This window comes from Pipistrellus hanaki (assembly GCF_964339955.1).
Source record: "Pipistrellus hanaki genome assembly, chromosome: 16".
In the NCBI taxonomy this organism is placed as follows: Eukaryota; Metazoa; Chordata; class Mammalia; order Chiroptera; family Vespertilionidae; genus Pipistrellus; species Pipistrellus hanaki.
The window spans coordinates 47674732-47694056 of NC_140518.1; the positions used below are offsets into that span (position 1 = coordinate 47674732).

General features: G+C 57.0%; 1 protein-coding gene across 2 annotated transcripts in view; it reads left to right on the forward strand.

The window, feature by feature from the left end:
- Positions 1 to 19325, forward strand: part of DHRS7B (dehydrogenase/reductase 7B) — a 63507-nt gene that overhangs the window by 25491 nt on the left and 18691 nt on the right. For both annotated transcript variants that reach the window (XM_084861583.1, XM_084861584.1), the window contains exon 2: positions 4041 to 4222. In XM_084861583.1, coding sequence (XP_084717709.1) covers positions 4041 to 4222 — 182 coding nt within the window. The remainder of the gene's footprint in view (positions 1 to 4040; positions 4223 to 19325) is intronic.

A 19325-nucleotide genomic window follows, 5' to 3' on the forward strand; every position in this document is an offset into this window, starting at 1 on the left:
TGAGATGGGAAGGGTTGGCTCGGCTCCCTAGTTGCCCAGGGAGGCCCAGTGGCCCTGGGCACGTTGGGGTGACCACAGGTGCTGCAGAGGGGGGAAAGTGGGTCCATGGGAGTCTGAAAAACTCCCAGGAGGAGTTGCCATGGCTGACACGACAGCTTCCCCTGGTCAGGAGGGTCACCCGGAAATGGAGCGTGGTTCTCTCAGATGGACGGCTTGCTCTGGGTGTCTTCCCATCATGCACCTCGTCTGGAGGGAGCTGGGCACGCCGTGCTGACTTCTAACCTCCCAGCCTCTGGCTCTGAGCCCTGGTCCGCCTGAAGGTCCCTAGAGGAGGCGCCGATGGGCGAGGCGGGTCCACTCGGCTGGTGCCATGTTGGCCGGTGCCAGGAGGTCCTGTGGGCAGGTGCCGGGGAGCCTGGAGTGTGCACTGTGTGTAGCTTCTCTTGCCTCGCGCCGGAGCTTGTCTGCTTGGTGCAGACCGGCGGGCGCACGCAGGCGCTGGCTAGCTTTGCTGCTGCTCCAGCGGGAGCCTTGCCGGTGTGTGTGTGTGTGGGGGGGGGGGGCGGGGGGAGAAGGAGGGTGGAGGTTTTTTTTGTGCTTCCCACTCCTCCCGGGGGCGAGGAGGAGCAGCAGGACGGAGCGCAGCTGGCCCCAGCTGTGCTGGCCCCGTTTCTGAAACAGACCTTGGGATACAGGATCCTAATGTTGAACAAAGTTGTGTTTCCCCCCTATCTGTTGATTTAATGAAAGGCGTGAAAGTGTGAGATTTAATTAAAACCACAGAGGAGTATAGGAGTTCCCTTTGTGGAGAAGAAACCAGTTTTCATAAACCAGGGGCTCGGACAGGTTGAGATGGCTGCTCTGAAACCGGCGCCGGGGCCGGGAGGGAGCGGGCGTGGGCGCGGGCGTGGGCGGCACCGCCCTGGCACTCACCGCCGGCGGCACAGCGCGCCTGGGGGCGGGCCTGCACCCCTCCACAGGTGAGTGTCCTCCGGCTGGCCGCCCGGCCCGCACTGCCTGCGAGTGGCTGAGCCAGACAGGCTGGCGCCGGGCTCCTCCTGGGACCCTGCACCGCCTTTCCTTCCAGCCGGTCTCTGATTGACACCTGAGAGTCCGGAGGCAGCAGCTTGTTACCCTCCCCCACACCCTTCAGTGTAGTAGGTGCGTGCACACACAGCCCTCCGTGGAGCTTGCTCAGCCCCAGGCTGTAACACACTCTCACACACACACACAATCACACACACACACACACAGCCCTCCGTGGAGCTTGCTCAGCCCCAGGCTGTAACACACTCTCACACACACACACAATCACACACACACACACACAGCCCTCCGTGGAGCTTGCTCAGCCCCAGGCTGTAACACACTCTCACACACACACACAATCACACACACACACACACAGCCCTCCGTGGAGCTTGCTCAGCCCCAGGCTGTAACACACTCACACACACACACACACACACACTCACACACACACACACACACAGCCCTCCGTGGAGCTTGCTCAGCCCCAGGCTGTAACACACTCTCACACACACACACAATCACACACACACACACACAGCCCTCCGTGGAGCTTGCTCAGCCCCAGGCTGTAACACACTCTCACACACACACACAATCACACACACACACACACAGCCCTCCGTGGAGCTTGCTCAGCCCCAGGCTGTAACACACTCACACACACACACACACACACACTCACACACACACACACACACAGCCCTCCGTGGAGCTTGCTCAGCCCCAGGCTGTAACACACTCTCACACACACACACAATCACACACACACACACACAGCCCTCCGTGGAGCTTGCTCAGCCCCAGGCTGTAACACACTCTCACACACACACACAATCACACACACACACACACAGCCCTCCGTGGAGCTTGCTCAGCCCCAGGCTGTAACACACTCACACACACACACACACACACACTCACACACACACACACACAGCCCTCCGTGGAGCTTGCTCAGCCCCAGGCTGTAACACACTCACACACTCACACACACACACAATCACACACACACACACACAGCCCTCCGTGGAGCTTGCTCAGCCCCAGGCTGTAACACACTCACACACACACACACACACACACACACACAGCCCTCCGTGGAGCTTGCTCAGCCCCAGGCTGTAACACACTCTCACACACACACACAATCACACACACACACACACAGCCCTCCGTGGAGCTTGCTCAGCCCCAGGCTGTAACACACTCTCACACACACACACAATCACACACACACACACACAGCCCTCCGTGGAGCTTGCTCAGCCCCAGGCTGTAACACACTCACACACACACACACACACACACTCACACACACACACACACACAGCCCTCCGTGGAGCTTGCTCAGCCCCAGGCTGTAACACACTCACACACACACACACACACACACACTCACACACACACACACACACAGCCCTCCGTGGAGCTTGCTCAGCCCCAGGCTGTAACACACTCACACACTCACACACACACACAATCACACACACACACACACAGCCCTCCGTGGAGCTTGCTCAGCCCCAGGCTGTAACACACTCACACACACACACACACTCACACAGCCCTCCGTGGAGCTTGCTCAGCCCAGGCTGCAGGCGGGAGCAGGGTGTGGGCTGTCCGCACCCGCTGACCTAGTGCGGCTCTGTCCTGTTGTGAACAGTGTCCCCCACGCCCTGCTGTCGAGGCCCAGCTGGCCTCGCGGCTTCCGGGCCCGGCTGGCAGCTCCCGCTGGGACCTGCCTCACCTAAGGAGCTGGGTTGCCGTGGGTAAAGCTCTCCCCACCAGCTGTTCCGCTGGGCTGAAGTCCTGTCCCAGCCCCTCTCCCAAGTTTATTACCTAAAGCTTCTGAGCTAGAATTACCTCGGGGCCTCCCTGTGTTTTATGTCAATTGCTATAATTTTGTGGTAAAGTGACACGGACACACTGGCCCAGAGTCACTTCCCTGCTCCCAGGCGCCAGGGGCTGTTGGGGCCCAGCACTCCGGGGCCGCCTGGCCTGTGCCCCCGGGGGGCGGGCTGCCAGCACTGCCCAGTTAGAGTCTGACACCTTGGAAACCACCTCAGCTATCAGCTGGAGGCTTGGCACATTGGGGTGAGATGCAGCCACCGAAGGAGGTTAAGTGGGGTGGAGGGCAGTTATGTTTACAGGTGCTTACCCAAGGATGCCAATGAGTTTTTTTTATGGTGCCTGCGAGTCTAAGTGCATTTGGACAGCAAGTGAGAAGTAAACACTGAACTATAATAGCTGGGCTCAGCGGAAGTTGGAGCGGAGCCTTTGCCGAAGAGCAGGCTCGTTCGACAGGACGGCCCACCCGACCGGGACCTGCGCGCTCGGGCGTGTCTGTGCTGCGCAGGGAGCTGTGCTTCCCGGGCCTGAGTGGTCGGGAGGGAGCAGAGGGTTTTAAATCGAGGAGCTGGGGCGGCCTTTGGGAGGGGGTGTTACATGTTCCTCCCAGTGTGATGAGTGGGTGGAAGCTCTGGGCTGTCACAGGCGCTCCCTGGCGTTCCAGCTCTTTCCGGGAGGCTCCGCGCACCCAGTGCCGCGGTCCTGGAGGTGGGCTGAGGGGCCACTGTGTGTCAGATGCAGGTGGCCCGACAGGCACTTCTTTCAGAGTGGCCAACAGCGTGGGTGCTCACTCACTCACCCTTGACCTCCAAATGCCTTATGTCTCCCCTCTTAGCGGGCATCGGGGCGCAGGCGAGTGAGTGAGGAAGTTGGAGGCAGTTGTGGGAGGAGCAGATATGGCTCCTCAGGTCTGACAGCACACTCTCCACAACAGGCCGAAGGGGACGGTGAGGACTGGTGTGCTGGTGCCTCCAGCACCCACAGCCTCAGAGGGAGCGCACGCTCCGGCCGGACACGAGGCGGCCCGCGGCCCGGCGTGTCTGCTGGACGCAGAGCCCGGTCCTCCCAGGAGAGCCTGGGCTCCAGGCCGGCCCGGGCGGGAGGGTGGCACGTCTCCATTTCCCGAGATGCCGCTGGTTTACTTGGTTTGGTTCTTGCAGGAGGAGCTGGCTGACGGTGCGGGCCATGGACGTCGTCACCCCTGCGGCCGCCCTGTCCCTGCTGTTCAGCTGCGTGGGCCTCCTCGGCCTCCTCCTCACGCTGCGGCAGCGCTCGCGGATGAAGGCCCACCTCCAGGACGCCGTGGTTGTCATCACGGGCGCCACCTCGGGCCTGGGGCAAGGTGGGTCCCAGGGCCGTGCTGCCTGTCAGTCAGGCGGGGAAGGCTCAGCGCGGGGGACACAGCGCGGGTGGAAGTAGGTGGGGTCACTGGAGACTTGGGAGCGAGGTCTGTCCCTGTGCTCAGTCCAGCTCCTGAGAGCAAGAGCGTGCGTGCGGGAGACGTCAGCCTCAGCGTGGGGCGAAGGCGGGAGGAGGGCGTGGCCCCTGGAGGCCATGTCCCCCAGCGGGCAGCCTTGCTCAGCTCCAGGCTGAAATAGGGCTTTTTATGTAAAGGCCCCGATTTTCAAACATGGACAGTTCAGGCCCTCTGGGAGGGCCACACGGCACCCCTGGTTTATAGCCTTTTTGTTGTTGTGAATCCTCATCTGAGGATACTTTTTCCATTGATTTTAGAGACAGTGGAAGGGAGAGAGAAATAGAGAAACATCGATGAGAGAGACACATCGGTTGGTGGCCTCCCACACTGGGGCCGGGGATTGAACCTGCAACCCAGGTATGTGCCCTTGACTGGGAATTGAACCATGACCCTTTGGTGTGCAGGCCGACTCTCTAACCACTGAGCACGCTGGCCAGGACTCCGCATCTCTTCTTGCCTGGGCCATGCCTGCAGCTGCACCGGACACAGCGTGGCAGGGCTGGAACCAGCATGCGTGATGCCTCAGCTCCCCGTTTCTTCAGCCCAGGCCCTTCCAGTTCAGGGAGCACCTGCGCTGCTGGGTCCTTCGGTCGCCGCCCCTCCTCCCAGCAGATGAGTTTGTAGAGCTGTCCTTAGTTCCCTTCCAAACAGGTGAAGGGGCGATATATGTCACCCCTATCCACACCCACCCTGCGTGGGTTCGTGCGGAGATAGTGCGGCGGTGACGCCGCTCTCCCGAGGCCCACTCCCGCAGTGCAGTGGCCCCTTTGGCCCGGCAGGGACAGGACTCCACCTATCGCTGGCCGCCAGCCGGGGGAAGGCCCGGGCCGTTTTGAGTTAAAGTTACTTTAGAAACAGCCGGGGCTGGAGGACAGGCCACTGTGACCCTCCTTCCTCCCTGAAAGCAGGAACCGCGCCTCCAGGCGCTGGGACGCTGTGTGGGCACTGGAAACATCGGGGACACTTTGTAAAGCACCGGTACACGGTGGTCTAACCACTGGCTGGGCGCTGAGACCAGTGCCGGCACTGCGGAGGCGCAGTGCCCCGGAAACCGAGAGCGCTTCCAAAGGCCCTCCCTGCGCCAGGGGGCAGCGGCCCTCTTGTCACCAGTGGTGAGTTCAAGGACGAGAGGCTTTCTGAGCAAACCTGTGAATTCTTCACCGATTTACTGCTCACAGCGCGAACCCCTTGGTCTTGTCAGTTCGTCACAGATTTATTGTGTTTGTTTTTGTCTGAAAGATAAAAGCTGCCTGCTTGGCTCACATCTGAGAGCTTCCTGTCGGGGGAGGCTCCCGTACATACACTGCAGCTTCCCTGTTCCCTGTCTTACCTCAGGCTCATTGCAGGCAGCCAAGGAGGGGCACTCCTTCCTGCGGCGAGTGTTCAGAGGTCTCCGGCCACCCTCGTGCTCAGCTCCTCACCTCGCAGCGTGCAGGTCCGTGCAGGCCCACCGCTGCGCCTCCGGCTGGCCACAGTGCAGCCGGCGCTGATGGGCACCTTCCCCGCAGGCTCTGGCAGGTGCTGGACAGACAGATGGAGAGGCTCCTGTCCCTCAGGGGGGAGAGGCAGGGACTTGCTCAGGTCATTGCCATTCCAGGCGGGTGATGGCAGCCAGGCCGGGGAGCGGGAGGGCCGTGCGAGAGCCCCGGCTGTGCTTCTGTCCCAGATCCGTGCAGCGGAGTCAGGGAGGGCCGACCAGCCCCAGCACTTCTGGCCGGAAAGGTGAGGCCAAGATTTAAACCACGTCTCTGACTGCAGAACTCAGTCGTGTCTGACCTGAGGGGACATGGCTCAGGAAAAGGGAGACAGGGCAGTGGGGAGGTCACTGCAGGCCAGGCTCAAAGCTGGGCAGCAGCACGGTGTGCGGGCTGCCAGCTCTGGTGCCTGGGAACAGGGGAGCAGGGGGCACGTCTGCAGGGGGAGTGGCTGTGGGGCCAGAGGAGGGGAAGCTGGGGGGGAGATCCCTCCAGTGCCTGTGGAGCGGGCGAGTCTCTCCTGGGGCCCTGGCCTGTCCTTAGACCCGCAGACCTGCCCAGGGCCAGTGCCTGCAGGCCACAGCCAGCCGGTGCTCCGCCTCCCTCACACTGCAGATCGGCAGTCCGCACCGCCCTCTCCATCCCAGAGAAGCCTCCTTCCGGGAGTCCTGAGCTTGTGAGAGGCGGGGCGGGAGGTGTGGACACAGGTGCTCCGGTTCCCGTACATGTCCTCTCCGACACCACGCCGTGAAGGGGGTAGAAAATGCTGCTGGCAGCCTGCCCCTTTAACACGGCAGGGACAGGACTCCATGTATCTGTCCCTCTAGCCAGGGAAAAGGCCCGGGTTAGGCCTGGCCAGGGTCGCTAAGGGGTTAGGGTGTGGGCTCACACACTGAAGGGTTGCGGGTTTGATTCCCAGTCAAGAGCGTGTGCCCGAGTTGTGGGTTTATCCCCAGCCCTGGTGGGGTCAGTGCAGGAGCCAGCCATTCGATGTGTCTCTCTCACATCAATGTTTCTCTCCCCCACACCTCCTGCCACTCACTTAAAATCAACGGGAAAACTATCCTCGGGTGAGGATAGCAACAACAAAATAGGAACAAAGTCTCACCCAGGCGTCGCAGCCGCTGTGAGGAGGCTGCAGCCCTGCCGCGGCTCTGCCCGTGTTAGCCGCTCTGGGGGCTGCACTGCGTGTCCCATGTGTGAGCGCAGTCACACAGGTGTCCTTGTGCCATAGCAGGCTGCTGTCCGGAGGAGCAGCATGTCTCAGGCCGCTCTGCCAGCCCGAGCCCTGAAGCAGCGAGCTGCCTTCTTGATCTGCAAGCCAGGAGGGTGCCTGAAGCCTAGATACATAGACCTGAGACTCCCTTTCCCCTCGACCCCCGCCCCCGCTTCCTGGGGCAGCTCTTTCAAACATGAAGATGGAGCCCTTCCGGCTGGTATCTGCCTCCCTATCACCCCTGTGCGGCTTTAATGTCTCCCTGCTCTGCTAGGAAGCAAAGCTTTCTGAGCGCCAGTGGCCACTGGCCAGAACTCACCCAGCAGGTGCCTTCCTCCCCCCGGCTCTGCAAGTCCCTTCAGTGCCTGTGCCCTGCAGTGGCATCTCATAAAGTGCCCATATGTGGGCCAGAGCAAGGCCAGAGGGGGTGAGGAAGCCAGCAGGACTGGAAGTACCTCATCTTGGCAATGGTTTGGTAAACGGGAGCAGTCCTGGCCTCAGGAATGCTGCCTCTCCACCTCCTTGGCCTTGCTGCCTGGGGAGAACAGCCAGACCTCCTGGGCAGGCTGGGCAGGACAGGCAGAGAGGGCTGTAGGCTGCACAGGGGCAGGCGGGGCAGGGGCAGGCCGGGGTGGAGCAGTCCGGGTGGGGGCAGGCGGGGCAGGGGCAGGTTGAGAGGGCTGTAGACCGGGCAGGGGCAGGCAGGGTGGGGCAGGCTGAGAGGGCTGCAGGTGGCTGGGTCTGTGTTCTTTGTCTCGATGAGCCAGTGACCAACCAGCTGGAGCTTCGCCTGAGAATGTACTGATTCACCTCCGTCCCTGCTGCCTGCTGGGCTGTGCAGGAGGCGCGGCCTGCCCCTGCCCTGGTTTTGGCAGAGTAAACGCTGAAGGAGTGGCAGGAGGTGCTGCAGGGCAGTCTAGAGGTCAGCCTTCCTCTCCCCAAGGGTCCTGGCATTTCTTCTCCTTTAGCTGTCAGCAGGGCTTCTCTCTGGGATTAAGAGAAGGGCTGTCAGACCAGTGGCCTGCTTCACTCCGGAGAAGTGACAGCTTGACCCTCACCCTCTGAGCGCCCGTCCCCCGCTGTGAGCAGAGGGCAGAGGACACCACTGGGCTGCCCACCTCTGAGCTCTCCCTGACCGCGCTCAGCCAGGGCACAGCGTGCTGAGGGAGGCAGACTCGGATGCCAGGAGGACAGGCAGGGATGCCCCCTAAACTCTGGCCTTGCAGGCTTCACCAGCAGTCTGATTTACTAGTAGAGTGTTTAAAAAGGCAGCTGAGGCCCTAGCTGGTTTGGCTCAGTGGATAGAGTGTCAGCTTGGGGACTGAGGGATCCCAGGTTCGATTCCGGTCAAGGGCATGTACCTTGGTTGCGGGCACATCCCCAAAAGGGGCGTGCGGGAGGCAGCTGATCAATGTTTCTCTCTCATCGATGTTTCTAACTCTCTATTAGAGTCTCTTTCACGGCCCGCGTAGAAAGAGTTCCAGTTCAGGGTTCAGGTCCTGGAGAAGGGCCGCACACAAATGAAAAGAGACTTGAAGAAATTCAATTTGGCGATTTGGGGGGCCAGGCGGTAGTCCAACTCTAGTGGGAGAACTACGACTGCTCTGGCCCTGCCATCCCCTTTTATTGAGGCTTAACAGCTGCTTCAACTTAACATAATCTCAACTAAAGGTTAAAGCAATTGAGGTTGTTGACCAGCCTTTCTGGCTTCCTGTCAACATCTCTTTCCCAGCTGAAACTGATTTGGTTTCCAGCAACTCTCTATCCCTCTCTCTTCCTCTCTGTAAAAAACCAATAAAATATATTTTTTTAAAAACGTGGCAGAGGAATACAAAGCAGTACTCCTGCAGTACTTTCTAAGGAGAATTTGTACCCAATCTACTTCACCTCATCAGTCTGTTTCCTCCATGTGAGGAGAGAGACACAGCGCTCAGAGCTAACCAGGCCACAGAACCCGTGCCGGAGCCGGATGAACACGGAGGTCAGACACCCTCTGGCACCCTGGGTGGTGGTACCAGTTTCTGTGAGCTGCTCGCCTTTGGTTAGAGTGCGCTGGGGCAGGCCTCGCCCTCTGCCGCCTCCTCCGCTGCAGGTGCCGGGGGCCTGCCCTCCTCTTGGGCTCAGGGGAGTACGTGGGACCCCTGCTGAGCCAGGCCACACCGGAGCTCGGAGAGGAGACAAGCCGAAGCTCCTGCTGCCTGGGAGCCGTGTGGAGCCGCACAGCGGTGAGGAGCCGGCTGCAGAGGCCGAGGAGGACGCCAGCCGGCCGGAGCTGCGGCCTCGGCCTGGCGGCCACCCCCGCCCTCCCACGTCCGGCCATGCAGCTCTGCGTGAGCTGGCCTGAGCCTCCGGAGCCCTCCTGGCTTTGCCCCGGGAGCCATGCCCTGGCACCGAAAGGATGTGACGAGCAGAGGTGCCCACTTCCGCTGGCTGCGCCTCCGTCCTAGGTGTCCTCACATGGTCCCTGGAAGAGTGGTGGGTGCGGTGCCGTCCGGGCCTTCCCCGGGAGGAGCCTTTAGCAGCAGCCCCTCCTGCCATGGCTGCTGGAGGCTCTCCAGCTTCAGCTTCTCAAGCTGTGCCCTTTCCCACCGGCAGCGGAGGGACTCCCCATGTGTGCCTCCATCCTGCCCCTGGGGTCTGTGTGCCTGACCCCAGCACTCCTGCTCCCCGTCCCCTCAACCCCCACCCGCCTCTGCTCCCCCTGCTCCGCCAGCCCCTTCCGCCCCCCGTCCCCCTGCTCCCCCGCCCCCCCTGCTCCCCCGTCCCTCCTGCCCCCCCCCGTCCCCCTTGCTCCCCCTGTCCTCCCTGTCCCCCCTGCCCCCTCTGTCCCTGCTCCTCCTATCCCCCCTGCTCTCCCTGTCCTCCCTGCTCCTCCTGTCCCCCCTGCTCCTCCTGTCCCCCCTGCTCCCCCGTCCCTCCTGCTCCCCCGTCCCCCCTGCTCCCCCGTCCCCCCTGCTCCCCCGTCCCTCCTGCTCCCCCGTCCTCCCTGCTCCCCCGCCCCCCCTGCTCCCCCGTCCCCCCTGCTCCCCCTGCTCCCCTGTCCCCCCTGCTCCCTCTGCCCCCCCTGCTCCCCCTGCCCCCTGTTAGGTGGCTAAGGAGGAAAGCAGGAGGCCAGAATGATGAGGGATTACGAATTTATTCGATAGTCTGCACCCCAGATGGAATGGAATGTGGTCTCAGCAAAAGGGAATGTCCTTAGTGAAATGGCCTGAAGGTCAGTTCCCAGGGGAGGTGGTGTCTATTCCGTTATTTTTTTATATATATATATTTTATTGATTTTTCAGAGAGGAAGAGAGATGGATAGAGAGTTAGAAACATTGATGAGAGAGAGAAACATCGATCAGCTGCCTCCTGTACACTCCCCACTGGGGATGTGCCCGCAGCCAATGTACAGTACATGCCCTTGGCCGGAATCGAACCTGGGACCCTTCAGTCCGCAGGCCTCTGCTCTGGCCACTTGAGCCACACCGGTTTCGGCTATTCCGTTATTTGATCAGACCTGGCACTCCGGCCTTTTTGTTTTATGGAATAGGGACGAAGGTCGTGTCCTCGGTATTTACTTCCTCTGCGGGGGGACGCTGAGATCCCAGGGGAGCGGACTTTGATAGCAGTGGGCTGGACAAGGGAGGGCTGCAGCAGCGTGGTTTCCCCAAGGGACTGGCTGGTGAAGGCTTGAAAGTGGTCCTGAGTGACTTGGGAGGTAAAAGCTGGTCCTGGGGCTGCCATGCGTCACTTGTCTGGTTTTGCTGCTTTTCTGAGCCTGGAGCTGAAATACAACTGAGGCCTAGATGTTATTTTTAGGTGGAATCGAGTAGGGGTCTCAGTGGCCTCACTAGTGATATGAAAGGGGAGAATAGGTTACCCTGGGAGTGAGGTTCTCGTTTTCCCAGTTTTGCCCTTGCTGGGCATCCACATGTTTCTTAAAGGTCCCGAGACAGGGGTTCAAAACAGGTAGAGCAGTGGTTAAGCTCCCTATGGCAGTTCCTACCCCTGCTGTGATGCTGAGGGTTGTGAGGAGAGGGGTTATCTGGACTCCTCTTTGTGTTGGCTGTGATGGGTAAGGGGACAGGTAGAGACTGGTTATTGGGGCTGCATCTACACTGGGTGAGAGACGAGAGTACAGGTTCCTGCCCAGCTGGTGGGGAGGCAGATGTATGTGTCCTCCCCACAGGGGAAGAAGGATCCCTGATCATGCCGAGGATGATCTCCCGATGAGGGTTAGGGTATGAGGTTCCCTTTCCTAGTTCTGCGCTCCAAGCCCAGAGGGTCGCTCCAAGCCCAGAGGGTCGTTGCCATGGTGCTACTGATAAGGGTGACAGATGAGTGAGTGAAAGTGGGCGGGAACACTAGGATGGGCTGTTATCCAAGGAAGAGCAAAAGGAAGGAAAGGAGCAGTGGAAGCCTGGGGCCTGGATGGTTGGATAAAACAGACCGGCTGCAGGAAATAGCCAGTGGCTTCCTGGGAAACCTGGTGGTCAACCCACTGGGACCACTGGCCGTTGATAGTTCTAGATTAACTGTGTGTGGCCACCTGATGATGGGAGATGGCCTGTTATACTTCCCTGTGACCTTGTAAAGCATAAAGGGGCTTGGGTGATGGGGAGGGAAGAGCTACCTTAGTTTGAGATTGAATATAATAGCAGAAAAGGGAGGCTTGGTTAGCCTGGGCTGTGGGATAGTTACCTAGAAGGGTGTCTGCCTTTTTTTTTTTTTAAAGGAGGGTGAATGGGTAGGCAATTTAAAAAAAATATATTTTATTGATTTTTTTACAGAAAGGAAGAGGGATAGAGAGTTAGAAACATCGATCAGCTGATCAGCTGCCTCCTGCACACCTCCCACTGAGGATGTGCCCGCAACCAAGGTACATGCCCTTGACTGGAATCGAACCTGGGACCTTTCAGTCCTCAGGCTGACGCTCTACCACTGAGCCAAACCGGTTTCGGCAGGTGTCTGCCTTTCTGAGAAACAGAGTTCCCTTTCCCTTCTTATAAGCAGAGTGGTTTGGCCTGGCCCCATCTCTGGATTGGGGTAGGGATGGTGTTCGCTGAAGAGGAGGGGAGGCAGAGCCAGCAGTCCTGGCTAAGGAGGGATGGGCCAGGATGGTGTTTGTTGGGGATGAGTGGAGGGGGAACGTTCCTTATGGGAGAGGAGAGGAGGGCTGGGATGGGAGGAGAAGGAGAGCTAATCCCCACTTCCAGGCAGGAATGGCCCCAGGGGAAAGGGGATGTTCGGGATCTAGAAAGAAGGAAATCTTGCCCCATGGGTAATCCAAGCCCCTTTGTAGAAGGCAGGCCCTTAGAAGATGAGAATCCTGATGTAAAGGGGGAGTGGGTGGTAGGTAGGCCCGGGAGGGTTTGTGCCAGGAGAGGAGGTGGGCCTTCAGGGAAGCCAGGGTTGCTAGGGAACAGAGGGAGCACCTGCGGGTGCTCACTCATTCACCCTCTTCTGGGGGCCCCAGTCTGGTGGCTGTAGGCGATGGAGGTGTCCTGAAGTGGGTTTTAACCTGGAAGGTGGAGCCAGGCGCATGCCCTGACCGTGTAGCTGCAGTGGGGCGGTTAAGAGGACCTTGCCTCAGGATTTCCTCTCGGAGGAGCAGGGGGTGTCTCCTGTAACAGGTCGAGGGAGGACCTGATCAGCATGTTCTTTGGTGACTGTGTGACGAGATTTAAGATGGGGACTCAGGTTCCTGGACGGGCCCCTGTGGAGGGAAGTTTCCTAACACATGGGTTCACAGGGACTGAGAAGGGAGGGTGCTCGGGGGCTGCCCTGATGCGCAGAAGGCCTGGGGGTAGGAGAGCAGTTTCAGGTTCTTTTTTTTTTTCTTCTTCTTTAAAAAAAAAAAAAAAAAAAATATATATATATATATATATATATATATATATATATATATATATATATATTTTATTGATTTTGTACAGAGAGGAAGGGAGACAGATAGAGAGTTAGAAACATGGATGAGAGAGTCATCCATCAGCCGCCTCTTGCACACCCCCTACTGGGGATATGCCTGCAACCAAGGTACATGCCCTTGACCGGAATTGATTGAACCCTGGACCTTTCAGTCCCCAAGCCGACACTCTATCCATTGAGCCAAACCGGCTTCGGCAGGTTCTGTAGTTTTGAGAGTTGGTTTAGTTAGGTGAGATGGAATTAAGGACTTTGCCTTCCCGACCTCGCCTGAAGACTGGGCCGGTCGGGGATGTGAGTTCCATTGGATGTTGGGTAGAGGAGACTGCTGAGTCATTTGAGATCTGAAAGCAGGTCCATTATCTGATTGTAATGAGGTGGGTCAGACGTAGTGGGGAATGGCCTCTACCCAGCCTGGGACAGTATCTATGAGGGTTAAGAGATATTTGTGTGATTTTTTTAATAATATGGCCTCTAAAATGGGCGTCCTCCGGGAAACAGGTGCTGCAAGGCAGGACAGGCCTCCCAGAGAAGAATGGAGCTAATTATCCGCTAGCAAGGATGTGCGTCCGAATACTGGTTCCTGGCGCAGGTTCAGGTGGCCAGCCACCTTTTGTCTTATATTCCCCTCCATTCCCACCTCTTGATCCTCAAACTAGCCTTAGCCTTTGGGATTATAGGAGACTCAGGAATTGGGGATAGGTCGCCAGTCGCTCTGGCTGCTTCCTGCCGAGGCGGGTACTGTTACGGGGGTTCAGTAGCTTGAGCCTTCTTCATCTTCCCCGAGAGGTCAGAACAGTAGCTCAGTGCCTGGCTTGTAGCACCATCTGGATCTGGAAGGCTTCTAAGGGGGAGCAAATAAAGCAGGTGAGAAAGTTCAGAATGCAAGGACCTAATGACAGTGCCAGGAGGAGCATCAGGAGGGGGATGGCTACTGGGAGTGCCCAAGACGCCCAATTCTATGTATTATTCCAGGAACTCCAAGATTCCGATAATTCCTGTCTTCCTAGTTTCTGGGCCCCATCCCTTACAGTGCTGGACTGGTCGACATAAAAACAGCACTCATGCTCAAGGAACACACATAAGCTCCCTTTCCTGCTGTTGGAAGGTCTAGTCCTCTTTGGTTTTGGAGGGTGGCTGCTGCCAGTGAGTCCATCTGGTCTTGCACTGCAATAATGCTCGGGCTGTTTCCCTAAGCTGTCTACAAGGTCTTTGGATCGGCTTTGATAGCAGGAGAGGGAAGTTGTCAGCTCCCTGTCCCAGTGCCAGGCCTGTAGCTCTTCCTCGGCCAACAGGGAGCAGGAGGAGGCGATGGTCCCCTGGTCCGAGCCTAGGCAGTGAGGGGACCTTACAGGCCTGAATGGGGGGGCATGTCCGTTTGGGGCGCAGGTCCCAGTCCAGTTGGCAGTAGACAGACCGTGTTGGTGCCACAGAGGAAGAACATCCCGGTCTCCGGGCAGAAGGTGTTCTCAGTGGTGAGGTGTGTGAGCTTGCTCTTCTCCTGTTCCCAGGCAGAGAGGGTTCCTGCCAAGATTGCCCCTGTCAGGGGCTGAAAGGGGCCGTGGGGGTTGTTTCTGTGGCCCCAGAGGTGGGGGTTTCTTTTTTTTCTTCTTTTTTTAATATATATTTTATTGATTTTTTTTTTTACAGAGAGGAAGGGAGATAGAGAGTTAGAAACATCGATGAGAGAGAAACATCGATCAGCTGCCTCCTGCATACCCCCTACTGGGGTTGTGACCGCAACCAAGGCACATGCCCTTGACCAGAATCGAACCCGGGACCTTTCAGTCCACAAGCCGATGCTCTATCCACTGAGCCAAACCAGTTCGGCCAGAGGTGCTGTTTTCAAAGAAAATAAATCTCCTGTCAGTCTGCACCCAGAATTTGAGTGTGGGAGCCCGTGGGAAGGGAGGCAACGGCATGAGGCCTGTCGGTTCAGTGTGCAGTCCTGCCAGGGTGACACCTTGGGCAGGTGCGGGTCGGCCTGAGCAGAACTGAGCGGGGTCAGTGGCTGGGAAGGCCTCGGAGATGGTGGGCCCTGCTGAAAATCCATCAGGTTTCCGAAAGGGTATCTGGGTGACAGCGTAGTCAGCCCAATTAGAGGCAGGTTTAAGGTCGAGAGTAAAGTTGTAGAGGCTTTGATCAAGATGTCCCAAAGCAGCTCCTCCAGGGAGCTCCCTTCTGGTGCAGAGGGTGACTGAATGCTAAGGCAGTGTTCGTGGTTACTGGTCCAAGGATAGTAACCTGTTTGGATCGATAGTAACCTATCTAATAAATGGGTAATATGCAAATTGACCATCACTCCAACACACAAGATGGCTGCCCTCATGTTGTCAAAGATGGCCATCCCCATGTGCACACAAGATGGCTGCCACATGATGGCCGGCAGGGGAGCAGTTAGGCATTGATCAGGTTGGCAGGAAGTGGTTAGATGGTGATCAGGATGGCAGGCAGGCAGACAGGCAAGCAGTTGGGAGCCAGCAGTTCTGGATTGTGAGAGGGATGTCGGACTGCCCAGGGTAAGGTTGACTCTTGACAAACTTAGCCATGGCTTGCTTGATTGTCCGGTTTATGTGTTCTACTTTCCCTGAGCTCTGAGGCCCATGAGCTGTATGTAGGTTCCATTTAATTCTAAAGCCTTGGCTACCTGCTGTAGTACTTCAGCTTCAAAGGCTGAGCCATTATCTTATGATGGGTAGAGGTATTCTAGCGTGGAATTCTGTCCTTCAGCAATGCCTTAGTGACTTCTCTTGCCTTCCCTGTGTGAGTGGGATATGCCTTGACCCAGCCTAAAAAAGTGCAGAGGAAGACTGGGAGATATTTATTCCCTCTGCTAGGCCCTACTTCTGTAAAATCTCCCTCTAAGTCCTCAGAGGGAGTTTTCCCGCAGCGCTAAACTCCCGTTGGTCCCACACGACCCTATTTGGCGTGGTTCTGCACACAGAGGAGGCATCCTGAGAGACTGAGGCACACAGGAGAGAAGATGGGTAATCTCTGTAGTATCTGCCTAACAAAGCTGCTGGAGGACTACCTTATGGGCTAACTGTTCTGGGACATAGACCCTATGATCTGGGAGTATCCACCAGCCTTCCTTCGTTTTCTTGCTCCCTTCTTGCTGGGACCATTCCTCTTCCTGGGGAGTGTAATTCAGGGGCCCACAGGATCTGCGATGGTGCCATTTGCTCTTCGGCAGCCAGCAGCACGATGGTTTCCTTCTGACCGGGGGTCTTTCTCCTCTGGTGACCCTTACAAAGGATGACGTCTATTTCCTTGGGCTCCCAGGCTGCTTCTGGTAATTTTAGGACTTCATTCTGGTTTTTGATTCCTTTCCCTACAGCGGTCAGAATCCTCTTTCCTTGTATATAGCCCCGTGGATATGCAAGGTGGCAAAGGCATAGCTTGAGTTGGCGTAAATGTTAGCGCACTTTTCCTTGCTGAGTTCTGAGGCTCTGGCCCTCTGTGCTGACCATCCTTCGGGCAGAGCCTGTGCCTCTGCTATCTCAAAGTCTGATATCACTGCATACCTGACTCGTCCCTTCATCTAGAAAGCTGCTTCCGTCTGTTTGAAATATCAGGTCAGGATTCTGCAGAGGCCTGTCAGATCTGGCCGGTTAGAGTAAACCTCCTCTAGGACTTCTAAGCAGTCATGCTCAGGGGCTCCCTTAGTGGCGGGTAAGAAGGTGGCAGGATTAAGAATTCTCACTGCTTTTAATCATACCTGTGGATTTTCACATAGAAGCTCTTGGTATTTAGTTATTCGAGCGTGAGTTAGCCAGTTCTGCCCCCTAGCTTCCATTAGGGTGACAACAGCATGAGGTACTTTAATATTTACGTTTTGTTCCAGGTTAAGCTTATCTGCTTCTTTGACCAATAATGCCATGGTGCAAGGGCCCTGAGACATGGGGGCCACCTGGGGGCAACCGGGTCGATCTGCTTGGAGGAGAGGCTACTGGTCTTTGCCAAGGTCCAGACTCCTGAGTCAGGACTCCGTGGCTACCTTGTTCTTATGGACGAACAGGTTAGTCTCATGTCACATCCGGGAGCCTTGGTGCTGAGCCTGGGGGAGCTTTGTCTTAATGGTGGTGGAGGCCTTTTCCTGCTCAGATCGCAGTACATGGGTGTCTTCTCTCCTTTTAAAGCTTCATAGAGGCGCTTAGCTAGGACTGAAAACCTTGGGATCCAAATTCAACAAAACCTTGCTGTTCCCAGGAATTCCCAAATCTGCCGCCGGGGCTGGGGGCTGGGGACTGGGATGGCATACTGCCTGCTTTCTTTCAGTTTCTAGCCTTCGTTTCCCTCAGGTGATCCGGAAGCCTAGGTACTTGACTTCTCTCTGACAGATTGGTGCCTCTCTCTTGGACATCCGGTCACCTGTTTCCATTAAGAGTCTGAGAAGGGCTCTTGTTCCTTCCCAGCACTGAGCTCGCGTGGAGCGGCCAATAGGAGGTCGTTGATATATTGGAGTAGAATGCACCCCAAGTCCTGTCCTGGGGACTTGGACAGATCAGATACCAGTGCTCCACTAGAGAGAGAGGGGAGCTCTTGAACCCTGTGGCAGTCTGGTCCAGGCAAACTCCTTGGCCCCCGTAGTTGGGTTTTCCCACTCAAAGGCAAACGGGCTGACAGGAGGGTGCCAGCTGAAGGCAGAAAAAGGCATCTTTCAGTTCTAGGCATGTAAACCGTTCCGCCCCTGTTGGGATGAGTCCCAGAAGAGTGTAAGAGTGTAGGGGTTATAACAGCCCGCAGGTCCTGCACTGGGTGCTTTTTGACAGGCAAGAAGGCTCTTCCATGGGGACGAACACCGTTTAAGAATCCCCACTGAAGCAGCCGGTCTCAGTGGACCTGGATTCCTAGGTGCTTCCCTTGGAACTGGATATTGGCGGATTTTAACAGGCGATTTTAACAGGCTGTGCCCCAGGCTTTAAGTCGGTTAGTATCGGGCATGGTTCTTGGCTAGGCCAGGGGGATTTCCTTCTGCCCACACCAGTGGGAATTCTTCCTCTAATTCAGGCTCTAAAGTGAGGCCTTTGCCTGGAAGGCATAAAGTGTCCATTCTCCCCCGGGCACTGCTGAGGACAGCATCATTGGAGAGGCCTCACCTAGGCGCAGCTGTGCCCAGCCATCTGGGGCAAAGGTGAGCTCTGCCCCCATCTTGGCTAAAAGTAGTACAGGAATTCTTGGGTTACGTGGTGGCCGCCAAGTTGGCCTTGGCAAAGGCGGCAGAATGGTCTATGGGTCTGGTCCCTGGTAGCTCTGATAATGTGACCTTTCCTGAGAGAGGAGCTACCTTCTGAGTATCGACCATAAAGTCCACAGTCTGGCCCCAGTTTTCATTCTGACCATGGGCTCGTGGGGGCCGGTTGGAAAGAGCCTGTCCTGTCCTGCTGGAGTCGCAGCCACCCGCTGAGATGTCTCGGTAGCGGCTGGGTGGGCTGGACGACCCTTCCTTCCCTTTCCGGGGTTTGGACACTCATTCTTCCAGTGTCCAGGCTCCTTACAGTAGGCACACGGATCCTGCTTGAAGTTTGTCCTCCTTCCCGCTGGCCTGGGTCCTTGTTTCCCTTTCTTATCTTTCTGATATGTCTCCGTTGATGAAAACCTTGTTTGCTATTTCTAACAGCTTGGTTGCGTTTTTCCCACAAAGCCTTGGAGCTTCTTTGGCTTTCTCCTTATATTGGGCTGAGCCTGACCTACAAGGGCTGCATTGACCATAGTTTGATTTTTCTGGGCTTCAGGGTCAAAAGGAGTCTAGATCCGATATGCCTCAGAGTCCTCATAGAAGGCTGCTGGACTTCCATTGGGTTTCTGGAAGACCTTGGAGGTCTTGGCCATATTGGTGGGCTTCTTGGCCTTGGCCCTGAGTCCCTTGCAGGACTCCACCTTTCTAACGCTGCTTGCGACCCTTTAGTACAGCTCCTCATGTTGTGGCGACCCCAACCATAAAATTATTTTCGTTGATACTTCATAACGGTAATTTTGTTACTGTTAATGAATCGTAATGTAAATATCTGTGTTTTCCGATGGTTACGACCCACAGGTTGAGAACTACTAGCTGGGTTGTCTAAGGCCATCGGAAAACAGATATTTACATTACGATTCATATCAGTAGCAAAATTACAGTTATGAAGTAGCAACCAAAATAATGTTATGGTTGGGGTCACCACATGAGGAGCTGTATTAAAGGATCGCGGCAGTAGAAAGGTTGAGGACCACTGCCCTAGAGGAAGGTCAGTCGATATCTCTCTAGCCTGGCCCTTCCGTCTTCTGAGCTCAGGTCCCATCTGGGCTCATCAGCTGGGAAGTCTCCCTGGTCCCTCTGTCTGTGTCTAATTTCCCCGCCGGGGCTGGTCTGGAGCCGTTTCTGAGCTTC